Raw genomic sequence first — 15,731 nt, 5'->3', positions numbered from 1 at the left:
GATTCAGAGTGTAGCTTTGAGGAGACACCTCAGGAGAGAAAGATCTCCAGAATTTAGTAATATCAGAAGAGTTATTGGCTTTGGTTACATGAGTACTTCAAGCTTATGTCCAATCTTACTATTGTCTATATTTGCAGAAGGGGACACTCAAGGTTCATGGAGCCAATGTTTTGTAGTTATTATTCTTATTCCTTGTAGAAAATACCATTGCTTTGAGCTAATGCTATTTACTGGTTTGACTGTTGGGAGAAAACAGTGGTTGTGGTATGTGAACAATAATTGTAAGAGACAGGACCTCTAGACTAACCTAGAACCCAAGGTAATTCTAGAACCTAAGCCACCTCCTGGGGACCTCTATAATGAATGTGAATATAGGTTGAGGAAATATCACAGAGAGAGTGCTACAAAGGTAAGAAATAAAGTATCAATTTAAAAGAGGCGGCACTACTATGACTGTTATATGAAAAAGTTCTAAAGCGTATATTTATAGATGAAATGCACAAATTATTAATTGTATGGTTTTCTTGGTACTATGGGAAATGATTCTGAATCTTAGATTAATGTTCATATATTCTTTTCTTTCTTGCTTTCTTTTTTTAAACCTTTCCTTCAATCTTAGTACCAATTCTAAGACAGAAGAGCAGCAAGGGGGCTAGGTCTTTGGGGTTAAATTACTTGCCCAGGGTCACACAGCTAGGAAGTGTCTGAGGCCGGATGTGAGCCCAGAACCTCCCATTTCCAAGCCTAGCACCCTGTCCACTGAGCCACCTAGCTACCTCTGTTTATACACTTATATAAATATACACTCTGTTTATACACTCTGTTTATACACAGTTTTCACAGTCACTTATTTCAAACTATTTATGAATGCTCCTAATGAAGTCACTATATGATTCTGTTTTAAATCAGTTCTGTTCAAATGCTTTAACACAAATGATCTTATATGTTTAAGAAAGAAATAGATGTGTTGAAAAAGAAAATTAGTTAAAATTGAATGTCTATGCAAAAATTAAAACCCTCACTTTATATACAAAGAATAAATATTAATATGAAAGGTATAATACATCTTCTTAAGCAATCCTTGTTTAGAAGGAACTCACTTAAGAGTATATGATGATCAATAGGGAATAATTATGATTCAGACTTTCCTCTGTTGCAGCATAGAATAAAAAACAAGATAAAAAAGACTAAAGGAGTAATTTAAGGCCTCAAGTCTATCACAGAGCAGAATTCGACTTCTAGATACTAAAACAGTAAGTGGAGCTAACATTGGGTCATTTTTCTTTGATAAAATGAGGGCATCTTGCTAAGATATCCCTTTCTCCCAAAAGAGAGAGCAGGTAGAAACAAGGGAAGATGTCAATAGGCCCACAAATACCAAAGGGCCATGAAAGTGAAAAACTCAAGTTTAGTTCAACAGTGACTGAAACAATTAAATTGAAAGAAAGAAAAAACATACTTGGGCATTCTTAGTTCTTTAAATCTTGCTCTAATTTGTAACTTGACAAATTTATTATGGAAATAGATAGAAAGTAGTATGCGGTTAATATATAAGACCATTTTAAAAGGTCTGTTTTTATAGAAGAAATATCACTGATTTGAATGTGTACTTGAAAGATTAAAACTCAGTTAACTATGCCTGGAAGAAGCTTATCTAAATGACCTGTTTAATATCACTCAGGAGCCATCATTCACATGGTTCACTGGATAACATAAGGCACAGTGTGGACCCAGTAAAGCCAAGTTCTTGCTAGTACACTAATGAATTCCTTTCTGGGAAAAGGTTAAGTGGGAAAGTTTAGTTGATGACAGTAACCTTATACTTAGAGGAAGCCCAGAGTGGGGCTATGGGAGAAGTATGTGCTGATGGTTTAGAGTTCGTTATAGGGTACTGCTACTAGAGAAGGCACAAATGGATATTGAGCTGTTTCTCCAAGTCAGCTATATATCCTTCCCCTTGGTTGGGAGCAGGATGGGTAGGTATGAAAAGTGGGGCAGATTCTGGGAGGGGGAATTAGAAGGGGGAGTTCCAGGTGTCCACCCCCCCTCCCCAGATCTCTGAACTAGGGAGATTATAGGTATATAGGGTGACAGGCAAACTACCCAAGTTTGGCTCAAATTCTCTTCCTATTTTTTTCTTATTGATAAAAACCACACTCCCATCTCCCACCTTCCTGCCCCAATTATATCTACTGGGAGCGAGAAAAGAGGGACCCAGTTTCTTTTTTAAAAAATTATTATTAAAACACTGGCAAAGATTTCTTTAAAAATAAAATAAAAAGTTTTGCCTGTGTCTATCTATAAACATGCATGTGTAACAAATCTAAAGGAAGAGGCCTACAAGAAGAAAACTGGAGAACAGCCACCTGTCTCTAAACCAACTGTTTTGCTAGATCCAAAAGCAGATGTATTTTTGGTCTCTCCAGTTGAAATAGACTATTGACCCAAAGTCAAGGACTTAGTGGCAAGAATTACTGCTTTCAGGGAAGGCCTGATAACCCCTTTCTCCCCATCCTTCAAGAGAACACTGACCCAGTTATAGTTTTCTCCCTATAAGGAATTCCTAATTTATCTCTCTAGTCTTGAAAATGGCTATGTTTCAGCTGCATTGAAGGCAAGAGAGTACCAGAGATAGGGTGGGAAATATTAGTTGTGAAATTCCCAAAACATTTAACTTAATAAATTACATATTATACACAGAATATAAAAATAAACATACTGAAAGCTGAGTATAATATAAATTATTAATGGACATTGTCATAAGAAATCAAGTATATATACATAGGCTTTCCATTCAAGGGAGATTTGTATATATAATATGTATAGATGAATATATACATGTAAATACACAAATGTATATGTGTATGTTTACAACTATATGACTAGGGATGCTTGGCTTTTGTGCTAATATCTTTGTTAGTGGGTTAGGCTTCATATCCCTGTAATCCTGGTAGGGACAGAGGGAGAGGGAAAGGAAGGAGAGGAAAGAAAGAGACAAAAAGCTACAGAAAGAGAAACAGAGAGAGCTAGTTGTGCAGATAGGGAAAGCTGGGTTCAGTGAATAAACTGCCCCAAGTTTAAGCTCTGATCCTATATCAAAGCCGCATAGATATAAGGAGCTTCTTTGCCCAGGAAATTCCCTATTTCAGCACTTTTCAAAGTGTGGTTGCATACTTGAGGGGGGATCCCAGGACCTTTTCAGGGGCTCTTTGGGGTCAAAATTATTTTCCTTTTTTGCTTAGGAGAGTATTCCTCCTTATTCCAACTAAATACATGTGTGATGCCAGATTTTCTTCATATACTTTAATGAGAACAACATACTGCAGCAGATTGAATGCAGAAGCAGATGTGATTTGAGAATCCAGCTGTCTTCTCTTAAGCCAAGCATTAAATAGATTTGCAAATAAGATATAAAAGAATGCTAGTCTTCTCACTAATTTTTTGTTTTAGAAAATAGGGTTATTTTTCATAAAAATATGTTGTTTATGTTAACAAGTTTATTACTTTAATTTTTAAATGAAATTTTCTCCACTTTGCATCTGCTGCCCTGAGTGGTTTCAACTACCCCAGCCAGAATAAGCTCATTATCTCTAAACTCATCACCAGGCTAGTTCAAACTTTAATTGACACCACTTCCCACAACTTCCTCTCTCCTGTAACTGGAGGTGTTAAAAGAAGAGACCTAAACTCCTCCTAATACCTTCCTTTATAGAGGGCAAAAACTGGATTCAGCTCCCTGTACTTTGCATTTCTACCCTTCCTGATGTTTGTCATTGGCCCCCTTTTCTTCATCCTTTTGAGTATTTTCTCCCCCTTTTAGATTGTAAACTCCTTGAGGTCAGTGACTGCTTTTCTTTTTATTCATTATATCCCCAGCGTTTAGCAAATGCCAGGCACATAACAGGTACTTAATAAATGTTTATTGAAGTAGATTGGGTTGAATTAAAATATTTTAAAATGTATCAGTTTTAATTTCTAATGTAGTAAATATTGATAGATTTAACAAATATAAACAAAAGTTCCCTAAGATCAAAGAGTTGGAAAGCCATTGCAATATACCAATGAAATCAGAGACACAGTCCCTATCCTCTCTTTTGGTGGTACTAAACTCAAATACAAATGGAGAAACTAAACTATACATAAGGATCTCTGCCTTTGTATTTAGACATTTATTAACATTATGCTCTATTATATTTTTATTCCCAGTTACATTTTTCTTAAAACATTTGCATTAATTCCAAGGCAGAAGGGTAGTAAGGGCTAGGCAATGGGGGTTAAGTGATTTGCCCAGGGTCATATAGCTAGGCAGTGTCTGAGGCTAGATTTTTGACTCCAGGCCAACTAGCTGCCTCTCTACATTTTAATCTGGTTCAGGTTGTATTGAAGGGTGTTGCAAGCCAAAGGGGGCTAGCAAGTGAGTTAGACATCTCTGCCCTATACCACAATAGCCATTGTCAAAATAAACACCTTTGCTTAGCCAAGGAGAAAAGAGTAACTTCTTCATTCAGAACCCTTGGAATGGTGGGCTAATCTTATTACTGTTACTAGATGGCTATGGATGGTCACCCTGAACAACTCCATTCAGGAGTGAGTTCATTGAACTTTCCAGGGGAAATCCTAAACAGGCTTTATGGATCAAGAATATCACCATCCCTGCCCAGACTCTCATGTTTGCAACCTCAGTGCCATTCTCGACTCTTTGCTTTCACTTACCCTACATATCCAATCACTTGTCAAATTTGTCATTCCTATCTCCACATCTCTTGCATTAATTCTTTCTTCTCTATTCACATAGCCACCACCCTCGTTGAGGTCATTATCACCTCTCTCTTCTATTATTGCCATAACTTCCTAGGTAGTCTTTTGACTGATTCAAGCTCCTCCCCACAACTAATCATCTTCCACCCAGTTCTCAAGTGATTTTCCAAAAGTGCAATACTGATCATTTCACCCCCATAGTCAATAAACATCAGTGGTTCCCTGTTACCTCTAGGATCAAATATAAATTTTTTTTGGCATTTAAAGCCCTTCACAGTCACACTTTAGCATGCCTTTCCATCCTTCTATATCATTCCTCTTCATCCATTCTAAATCCAGCCATACTGGTCTTCTTTCTGTTCTGGGTACATACAATGCTACATGTCTCACCTCCATTCCTTTGCAGTATATGTTTCCTATGCCCAGAATGTTTTCTCTCCTGGATTCTTTTTCTTGAAATCTCTATTCTCCTTCAAGATTCAGCTCAAGTTCTGTCTTTTACAGGAAGCCTTTCTTGACTCTTCTAACACATAGTATACTGTCCCAAACTACTTAGTTTCATTTCTCATATCTCATTTACATGTATACATGTTATCTCCTCTTACAGAATATAAACTCTTTAAAGATAAAGAGAATTTCATTTTTGTCTTTGTATTCCCACTGCTTAGAATAGTGTGTGGCACATAGTAGGCACTCAACAAGATTTTCTTGATTGATTTGAACTGAACTTTTTACTCTCCCTCCATCATATTAATGAAATTACCTGCTAAGGCCTAACTGTTACCTTCACAATATCTCTCAGATCCACCTCCCTCTCCCCTCCACTCACTTTGTCAACACCTTAATTCAGACCCATGTGCCCTCTTTTCCAGATGAGCCCAACCTCCTCTCTTTCAAGGGATAATCAACCCAGCAACAAAAATTCCAAGTGCTTTTGAAGTAGCATAAGAACCATGTGACACAAAATATCACAGAATTTAGAGCTGGGCATAAGTCAGGTGCCAAGTAGTATTTAATCCTGTTACCTGTGGTTCCCTATCATGATTGCTTGGGTCCTTCTCATAGCTTTCTGCATAGATCCTGATTGTGGCTCTCATACCACTGGATGAACTGAGCCTAAATATGAGCCTGGACGCATTTGAGAAAATGATCCGGAGACCCTAGGAAAGAGAAAATACAAAATAAGTAAATTAATGAATAAATGGATATATAAAATGAAAATCAGCTAGGGAAACTACCATATAATTATGTCCCCAAAGAAAGTGGGGCTGGCTCTGGACAAAAAAGACAAGTCTACACTAAAGGTGGCCTACAAACTACTTTAATGTCTTATACTTGCTTCTGGATTCTATTACTTTTTGATGAAGTTTTTGGAAATTTGAGGGACAACAAGAAAATGTACAAACTATGAGATGGTTATGTTTTCTTGTGATGACAGAATAAAAAGAAAGTGTAGCAAATAGTTTGGAATGGCATTTAATAAACATTTGGGTGGTCAATGTCAATTTTATGGTATTGTCATCAAATTGTCCATGATGGGACAATGTTCTCTAGTCACAGAGGTTTAAACTTATTTGTGGAGGGTCAGGTAAATTGATGGCTCTCAGGCTGACTCTGTAGGATACATCATTATCACTCAAAACACTTTTATATGTTTTCTGTGTCCTGGAAATGTACAGGACAAGAGTCTATACCATGCCAGATAACTATAAGAACACAAATGTCAGATGAGTTCCTAATAATTGTCTACAGGGACACCAACTAAAGGAGACAGAAGGGGAAATGGTGAACCAATATAACTGGGTTGCTGCAAGCTTGGAGTTTTAACTGTCATGCAAGTATTCAACCTTTCATGTAGTAAACTATGACACTCTTGCAGAGATAAGCTGGTCTGACCATAATACATTAACATTGAAAGCAGTGCAAGGCTTTTTTCTATAATTGCTTCTTCCCTTAATTAGGTATGGGTGGAGATTCAGATTTATTTTCCCCCAAATCACTGTTAACAGATGTTTAATGGCTAATAATAATAATCATAATAGCAGCTAACATTTAACCAGGTCCTGTGCTAAGCATTTTACAATTATTATCTCATTTGGCTCTCTCAATAACTCAGGGAGGTAGGTGCTATTATTAGCCTCATTTTTTTTAGATGAGGAAACTAAAGCAAAAAGATTTGGGGACTTGCTTAGACATATAGTGATAGTGATTATAGAGTTAACTGTGTTAGAGTAATCTAATTTAATGTTAAACTTCTTTCCCACCACCATTATCCCTCCTACCACCTTCATTTAATTAAATGTTATTTTTTTCAATAAATAAAAATCTTCTTTCTCTCATTGCCACCTTCCCTCTGAACAAAGAAAAACAAAAACAAAATTCTTCTAAAAATGTATATAGTTGAACAAAAATAAATTCTCACATTGACCAAGTCCCAGTACAAAATATTTCTCATTCTCTGCTCTGAACCTGTTAGGAGATGGTCCACATGTTTTGTCACAAATCCTCTGAGATCATGGTTAGTCACTGTGTTTAGAGTTCTTAAGTCTTCAAGACTGTTTTTGTAATACTGTTATTATTATATAAATTGTTCTCATAGTTCTGCTCACTCTACTCTTCATCTGTTCATTTGTGTCTTTCCAGGTTTCTCTAAAATCATCCCCTTCGTTGATTCTTACAGCACAATAATATTCCATCACATTCATATAACATGTTCAGTTGTTCCTCAGTTGACGAGTAACCCCTCAATTTCTAGTTCTTTCCCACTATAAAAAGAGTTGCTATAAATATTATTGTACACATGGGGTTTTTTAATATCTCATTTGGGTTTTGTGCTTGAACCCACTATCTCCTATAAATAAATCTCTTTGTTTCTTATACTGGCTACATTCTAATGAGATGGAGGGACACAATGGATTATTCAGTGCCAGAATTTCAGCTGAGTTCTAAAGAGATTACTGGACATCTCTTCAGACTTTGTATCTGCTCTTGTTCTCTCTCACACCAAAGTAGTAGTCACTGGGATAGAGCATGAAGGCAAAGATGTTGCTACTTCACTTTAACCAGATCTAATTCTGTTTCTTAAGGGCAGCTAGCAGGCACAGTGGGTAGAGTGCTAGATTTGGATTAAGAAAGACCTGAGTTCAAAGCTGTACTCAGATACTTACTAACTGTGTGACCCTGGGCAAGAAACATAACCCTATTTGCCTCAGTTTCTTCATCTGCAAAAATGAGCTGGAGAGGGAAATGGCCAACCACTCCAATATCTTTGCCAAGAAAACTCCAAGTGGGTTCATGAGGAACCAGATACAACTGAACAAGAAATTCTGTTTCTTTCGTAAATCCTATCTTGAACCTACCTACTGCTATTAACTAGCTTTGTGAATTCAAGTTACTTTACAACTGTGGGACATCTTGCTTATAAAATGAAAGTGTTAGAAGAAATCTAAGGTCTCTCCCTGCTTTTAACTTCTAGGAATCTCCCTTTTTGTGATTATAAATATACCAAGAATTTATATTGTGCTTCAAGTTTTGAAAAATGCCTTTTATCGGTTATCTCATTTGATCCTCACAACACTGGGAAGTAGATGCTATCAGAGGTGTGCAGGAGTCAGCACCCACCAGCTCTTAAGAATAAACTGTCAAATTTCAGTATGAGTATTTATACTAGAAATCAGTAAAATACTAACTCATGGCTTAGTTTACTATTTTGTGATTATATAACCTTAAGAAAATGATTGGGAAAACATTAGTAATACATAACTTAAAAGAGTATCCTGTGCCCAAGTTTTTTCCCCCTGGAGAGTCAAACATTTTACCAGCACACCACTGCCTATTATCATCCCCACTGACAGATGAAGAAAATGTGGCTGAGAGAGATCAACTGATTTTTTGGGAGTCACATATCTAGTAAATATCTGAGGTAGAATTCAAGCTCAGATTTCCTCGACTCCAAGTCCAATACTATGCCCACTGGACCACCTCACTACCTTGGATTTTCTTTGTCCTTCTTATCTCAGACCCCTCCTTAATACCTAACTTTTTTAGTGTGACAGACCAATGCCTAGGACTCTTATCTCAGTCCCACTTGACCACTATCACCTGAAAAACACCATGGGCAGCTTTTTCATTCAACTTATTCAGGCCATGAATCAGCTAATGGCTGATGTTGGAACCTAAGTGCACATGACTGGATTGAGACTGAGTAGCCTTAGATTTCTTCATTATAAAATGGAGACATGAACAATTTTACTATCTGACTCATAAGCTTGTTGTGAGGATGAAATGTAAGCGATATTACTCAACTGTAAGGTAAAAAGCAGAAACCATTGTAAAAGTGAAATTTGGGAAATGCCATCTAAAAATGTATATATTTCTATGGACATGGGAAATGTATCAAAACTACATTTCCCGTGATCCAACATGGTCCAACTGGTTTCCATTTCTGGGTTTTTAGACTTGGGGAGGCCTTTATCATTTTTAATATTTATACCATCTTCCAGCAAAAATTTTATGACCACCCCAAGAATGAGGATTGTACTCAGCATGGTCCTTGATAAACTTTTTTGGAATGAGATAAGAACCATAAAAAGAGAGCATCATTCACATTTGAATTGAAATCTATCTATTTGCTCTTCTCCCTAACTAATGAGACTAGCTGGCAAAGCCTGCGATAAGAACTGTATTCTAATAAAATTCCTCAAAGAGAAAACAATACGGGGAAAGGAAGGAGGCCAGGAGAACACAAGGGTCTCAGGGGTGAAGGATTCAATTGCTTTAAAAGAAGACAGTTAACCAAGAATCATGGCACTTAAGCCCCAGTGTCTTTCATATTAATATCTATCAATGATGAAAGAAACTTGGACATTCAGGTTTGGTCCCAGAAAAAGCAGTGCTTTTACACGTCCCAATCATCTGGAGCATTTGTTTATGTTAGGAAGAACTACAGAGGGGAAGACATACAGAATCCAGAGATACAGAATCTTGGTGAGAGAATAGATCCAGTTCCCTTAGAGAAACACAGGGCAATAAAACGAAACACTTAAAAGCCAATAATAATAATATTTTAACAATAATATTGTGTCCATTTAAATATAGATTTTGCTCTTTGATCAAAAGTACATACTGAAAGTATACCATAGAGAACTTTAAGATTTGCAAAGTTCTTTATACATTAATTAATTTAGTCCTCAAAATAATCCTAGGAAGTAGGTGCTATTGTTTTACCCATGGAAACAGAGGCACAAAGAGAGTAAATGTTTACTTGCTCATAGACACACAGCTGGTAAGTATCTGAGATGGGATTTGAACTCAATTTTCCTGATACCAAGTCTCAGACTATACCTTCTAATGACACCTGGTTCCCCCTACACCTCATTGTGACATGGACCCCTTCGGTGATCTGATGAAATAACATTGCTATGATTTACTGCCTACATTCATAATGGAGAAATGTTAAATTTGAGCTAGAGGTAGTAAAAGTAAAGATGTAACATTTTTATCAAGCAACTTTACGAACCACTAAAATATATCCCTGGACTCTAAGGGTCCATGGACGCCTGGTTAAGACCTCTTGCTCTATGTGGAACTGATCTGCATTGTGTAAGACAGACACAGAGACTGCAGGGCCAACAAAAGCCCAAGCACCAAATGAAGGAACTAGGACATTTTCCAATATAAATACAGGAATGATATTAGTAACAAACTCACGCTTTCATCAGCCTTCCTGCTGAAATCACCACCAGCAGCTGTCTTCATAGGCAGCTTGATTCAAGGAGGCCAGAAAAGCCGCCATGAACAAATAGATAAATTGTATATATCACTTTAAGGTTGACAAAAGCATTTTATACACAGTTAGCAAAGTAGCATTTATTGACTGTTCGGTATGTGCTAGGTGTTGATTACTCTGAGAGGTTGACATTAGCGATGAAAACTTATTTTTCAAGTGTATTCTAGATCATGATGAACAGTCTTGTCTCCGAAGAAATAAAAGGAAAATGCATCTCCCTCTATATGTTGGAGAGAGCAAGGACGATGGGTATAAAGACTGTATATCTTGTCAGATATGTTTGTTTGTCAGATGCGTATTCTGATCATTGCTTTGGATTGGCTGCTTTATCCTGTTACAAGGGAAGACTCAATAGGCAGGTGGGTTGAGAATATATCCAGAAATGGGTGTTTCTCCCCTCCAAAAAGGTATCAATAGAACTTCAAAAGAAATAAAAAGCACCATTCAAGTCACTGTTAGAGAAACTTCTATTTGAATAGATTGCAAGCTCCTCAAAATCTTTTCTTTGTCTCCATAAGACATCACATTTCCTAGCACATAGTAGGTATTTAATACATGTTTATTAAATTGAAAAAAATTGAACTGGATGCTTTTCAGGGAAGATGTTTAACTCATTACAGATTCAAAAAACACTAGATCAAATTCCTTGTGACTTTCCCTGAAATTTAATATTTTCCCACACAGTCTTAAGAATTATAAAACCATAAATAGTGTTGTCCCACATATGGACTTCCTGTTGTAGTTCTATCCACTGAAACATCTGATAAAGTAATTTCTAACAAATATTCCACATACACTCACATACCACCTCCTTTCCAATATCTAGCATCTAGTATCCTGAATATAGTTGGCGCCCAATGAATATTTCATGAGTAAATATGGAACAAAAGTCATACTTAAGTTAGGGCAAGAACCTGGGCATGATTCTGGCTTGTGAAAGTTTGTCAGAATTTTTGTTTCAAGAGTAAAAGACATATTTTTATCAGGAAAAATAGAAGGATTCATGAGCTAACAAAATTCATTGTTATAATCATAACAATTGTCCAAAGACAGAGTGTCTATCCCAGAGAAAAATGGGACAAGATATTGAACTAGGTTTATTCATACCATACTTAAATATATATGTATATATATGTACACTTATATGTATGTATATGTAAACACACACATACACCTATATGAATTATTCCATATTATGGGAGCTAGGGACATGGCACTACTGAAATCTAGAAAATCCACATAAAAAATTTTGGCCCTCCCTTGATATCAGAAAAGAAGTCTGAATTTTTTCTTTTCCTTTTATGGGGTGCTTGAGGTGTATGTTTATGATATTAAAAGATAGAACATGTTATCATACAATATTACACATATATTTTCTGCATTTCTGAGTTTCTGTGTTGTCTGCTGACCTTTGTGTGTCATCTGTGGTTTCTGCACAACTCCCCCCCAAATTCCCATTTAATTTCTTATGCCAACCTGTGATATACTGAAACCATGATAGGGGAAATCACAATGTGGAAGAGATAACTATATATGTATATATAATGTATATAATTGAAGCAAATGTAGAATAGAATATAGAAGCAGCAAATTCAGGGATGAATGAATTGCAGGTTGGATTTTAGAGATGTAAGTGAATTTAAAATAATATAGTTCAGTGTTGGAATCAGGATGCAGATTAAAGCATATTATTTTTCACTTTTGTTTAAGTGGGTTTTTAAGTTGGGATTTTGGTTTTATGTGATTATTCTCTTACAAAAATGAATAATGTGAAAATACATTTTGTATAATAATAGAAATACATCTCAGATCAAATTGCTTACCAGCTCCAGGAAGGGGTTATAATTACTCTTGATTAGTGAAATGCAAATTAAAGGAAAGGAGGGAGACAATTTGGATCATATAACTACAGAAAACTTGTGAGGAAAATTATTATTACAGGTAATTGGTAAAATAAAATCTTTACCAAAAAGAATCATCTAGTTCTAATCCTTTTTGAATCATGTTTCCCTTTGGCAATCTGATGAAGTCTATGAACCCCTTCTAAGATTAATGTTTTGTTTCCTATGCCCATAATTAAAGGAGATACTAAATGTCAGTTAGAGGTTAATGAAAATTAAGAGATTAATAATATTTTCCTTCTTTCCTTCCTTCCTTCCTTCCTTCTTTCCTTCCTTCCTTCCTTCCTTCCTTCCTTCCTTCCTTCCTTCCTTCCTTCCTTCCTTCCTCTCTCCTTCCCCCCTCTCTTTCTATTCTTTTCCTCCTTCTTCACCATTTGAGATCTCTTCTACAAAAGACTAATGGGAAAAATGTTTTTCATGATTGCAAATGTAAAATCAATATCAGATTGCTTACTGTCTCAGAGAGGTAGGGAGAAATAGGGAAGGAGAGAATTTGGAATCCAAAAAATTTTTAAAGAATGTTAAAATGTTAGAATTACTGTTACATGTAATTGGAGAAAAATAAAATATTATTTAAAAAAGAAATAATGAGGGAACATATTCAGAAAAAACCTAAGAAGACTTATATAACTAATGCAAAGTCAAATGAGCAGAACCAGGAGAACAATTTATGCGACAATAGCAATATTGTAAAGATAATAAATTTTTAAAGACTTAGTAACTCTGATCAACACAATGACCAAGCACAGTTTCAAAGGACTCATAATGAAACATGCTATCCACCTAAGTTGATGCACTTAGACTGCAGATTACGACACACATATTATATGTACACACACATACATATATTCAACAGCAGTGAGATAGCACAGTGCCATCTGACTCATCTTCTTAAGTTCAAATCTGTTCACATCTGGCCTCAGACACTTACTAGCCATATGACCCTGGGGGGGGGGAAATCATTTGCCTCAGTTTCCTCATCTGTAAAATGAACTGGAAAAGGAAATGGCAAAATACCCTGTATATTTGCCAAGAAAACTCAAATGAGACCACAAAGAATTGGATACAACTGAAAAATGACAACAACAAAATACATAAACACATGCACATATGTATATACATGCATAGAGAGACATACGTACAGATTTTGGACCTGACCAAAGTGAGAGTTTGTTTTGCGTGACTATGCATATTTGAAATAGGTTTTGTTTTTCTTACCTTCTTAATGAGTAGGAGGGGGAGGGAGAAAGAAGTGTTGGAACTGAAAATACAATGATTTTTTAAAAATCTTTATATTTTAAAATATATACATATGTATATTTAAATTGTGTGTATATATAAACACATGTTGTTCATCCTTTGGTTTTTGAAGAGGGCCAATGCTGAAACAGGGTGATGTCTTGACCTGCTTATTTAAGCAAGGCAGACTTGCACAAAGTCATCAGCCTCATTCTTCCAGTGTCATCAAAGTCCAATGGCAAAACAAAAGTAAGGATGGTTGGCAATGGCTCGGAATGCAGTGGATGAACTTGGCATCTTTGATGTCTGACCAAGTTCTAAGCACTCCACAGCACCTGTTTCAGCTGCTTTTTATAAGGTCATTAGAACAAATTGTTGTGATCCACCCATTCCACTGGGGAAGTCTTCATATGGTTGGCACAGACATCTCCCTAACTCACCAGTGGTTTGGAGGTCTGTTGGCTACCCTCAACCTGGTTTAGCCCATTTTCCAAGAGGGTTTGTTGAGGTAAGCTCCTGTTCATGCTCTACCTTCTTGAAGCCACAGACAAGGGATGGGTTTTAGGTAGACCTCAAAGATCAATGAACAGAAGTTCTAGTCCCTGAACACCCTATACATACAATCCTGATCTTTCTCACTGCTGAACACCTCAAAGAAGTCTAGCCTTAATCTATAAAGCTGAATTAAGATCAAATTGTCTTCCCGGAAGTTCACATATCTAGGACTAGGACCTCAGAGATCATCTTGTCTAACATCCTCATTTTACAGCTGAGGAAACTGGGGTAGAGGGAGGCAAAGTGATTTATCCAAGGACACAGAGGTAGTAAGCATTACTGGTCGGTTAGTTAATGAGTTAATAAGCAGGGTACAGGTAGGTAGTTTAGTGGTTTGAAACCAAGTTTCAGAGACTGGATGTCCTGGGTTCAAATCCGGCCTCAGACACTTCCTAGCTATGTGATCCTGGGCAACTCACTTAACCCCCATTGCCTAGACCTTACTACCCTTCTGCCTTGGAACCAATATACAGTATTGATTCTGAGATGGAAGATGAAGGTGGTTTTATTTGGGGTTTTTTAAGTTAAGAAGTATTTATTAAATGCCTACTATCTGTCAGGCACTGTAGTTAAGTTCTAGAGATACAAAGAAAGTCAAAAGACAGTCCCTGCCATGATATCCTCTGCCTTCAACACCAAATGCTCTCTCCAGTGTACCATGTTGCCTCATAAGATCTTGATGAGTCTTCAGTGGCAACTGGAACAAAATAGGGAACATAAAATCCAGAAGCCTTGCTCACCTGGATACTGATAATCAATTTAGGTACAAGGCACCACCCATTCCAATTTCTCTTCTGCTAATGAACTGCTCATCTGGCTTTTGTTTCCTGTTCAAAGAATGCTGACTACATCCGTAAGATGTTTTGGATTCATACCTGCTCCACCCAACCAACAGTGGTAGCTTCCTCTGTCAGTTCCTGTGCTAGTTTCCAGCTTTTCTCCTTTGTAGTTACTTTTCCTGGTGATAACTGCTTGACAACTACCCATACAGAGGTATTTGTGTCAGAGAAGGAAATAACAGCTGATACATTTCCATGACTTTAGATTACTGCTACACTAGACCACAGCTGAAAATATCTTAGATAACTCACACTACCAAGAAAGGCTAGATGTTATTCTTTTTTCACCACCAAACTCTTAACTTTCTGTCTTAGATCAATACTAAGTATTTGTTCCAAGGCAGAAGAGCAGTAAGGTCTAGGCAATTGGGTCTAAGTTCCCTCAGCTAGAAAGTGTCTGAGGTCAAATTTGAACTCAGAACTGCCCACCTCCAGGCCTGACTCTCTATCCACTGAGTCACCTATCTGCCCCAAAACGTTATTTTTTATAATGATAAGCTTGGGCAGGGAGAGTCATTATAACAAAGCCACCAGAATTCAACTAATAAGAATTTCTCATTTAAGTAGAAATTTTTAAAATTCCATTCTCAAATAATAGTACCAATAAAAACTTGTAGTTATATAGAATGTTAAAAGGTATTTGGTTGTGTC

At 36.6% G+C, this 15,731-nt stretch overlaps 1 protein-coding gene across 1 annotated transcript in view; it reads right to left on the bottom strand.

Moving 5' to 3' along the window:
* The window catches only part of PGM5 (phosphoglucomutase 5), a 229,360-nt gene that overhangs the window by 27,914 nt on the left and 185,715 nt on the right, over nt 1-15,731 (bottom strand). Inside the window, exon 10 of the mRNA XM_044659347.1 lies at nt 5,784-5,918. Coding sequence (XP_044515282.1) covers nt 5,784-5,918 — 135 coding nt within the window. The remainder of the gene's footprint in view (nt 1-5,783; nt 5,919-15,731) is intronic.

The sequence above is a fragment of the Gracilinanus agilis genome, chromosome 1 (assembly GCF_016433145.1).
Source record: "Gracilinanus agilis isolate LMUSP501 chromosome 1, AgileGrace, whole genome shotgun sequence".
In the NCBI taxonomy this organism is placed as follows: Eukaryota; Metazoa; Chordata; class Mammalia; order Didelphimorphia; family Didelphidae; genus Gracilinanus; species Gracilinanus agilis.
This window is presented reverse-complemented; position numbering and strand designations above follow the sequence as displayed.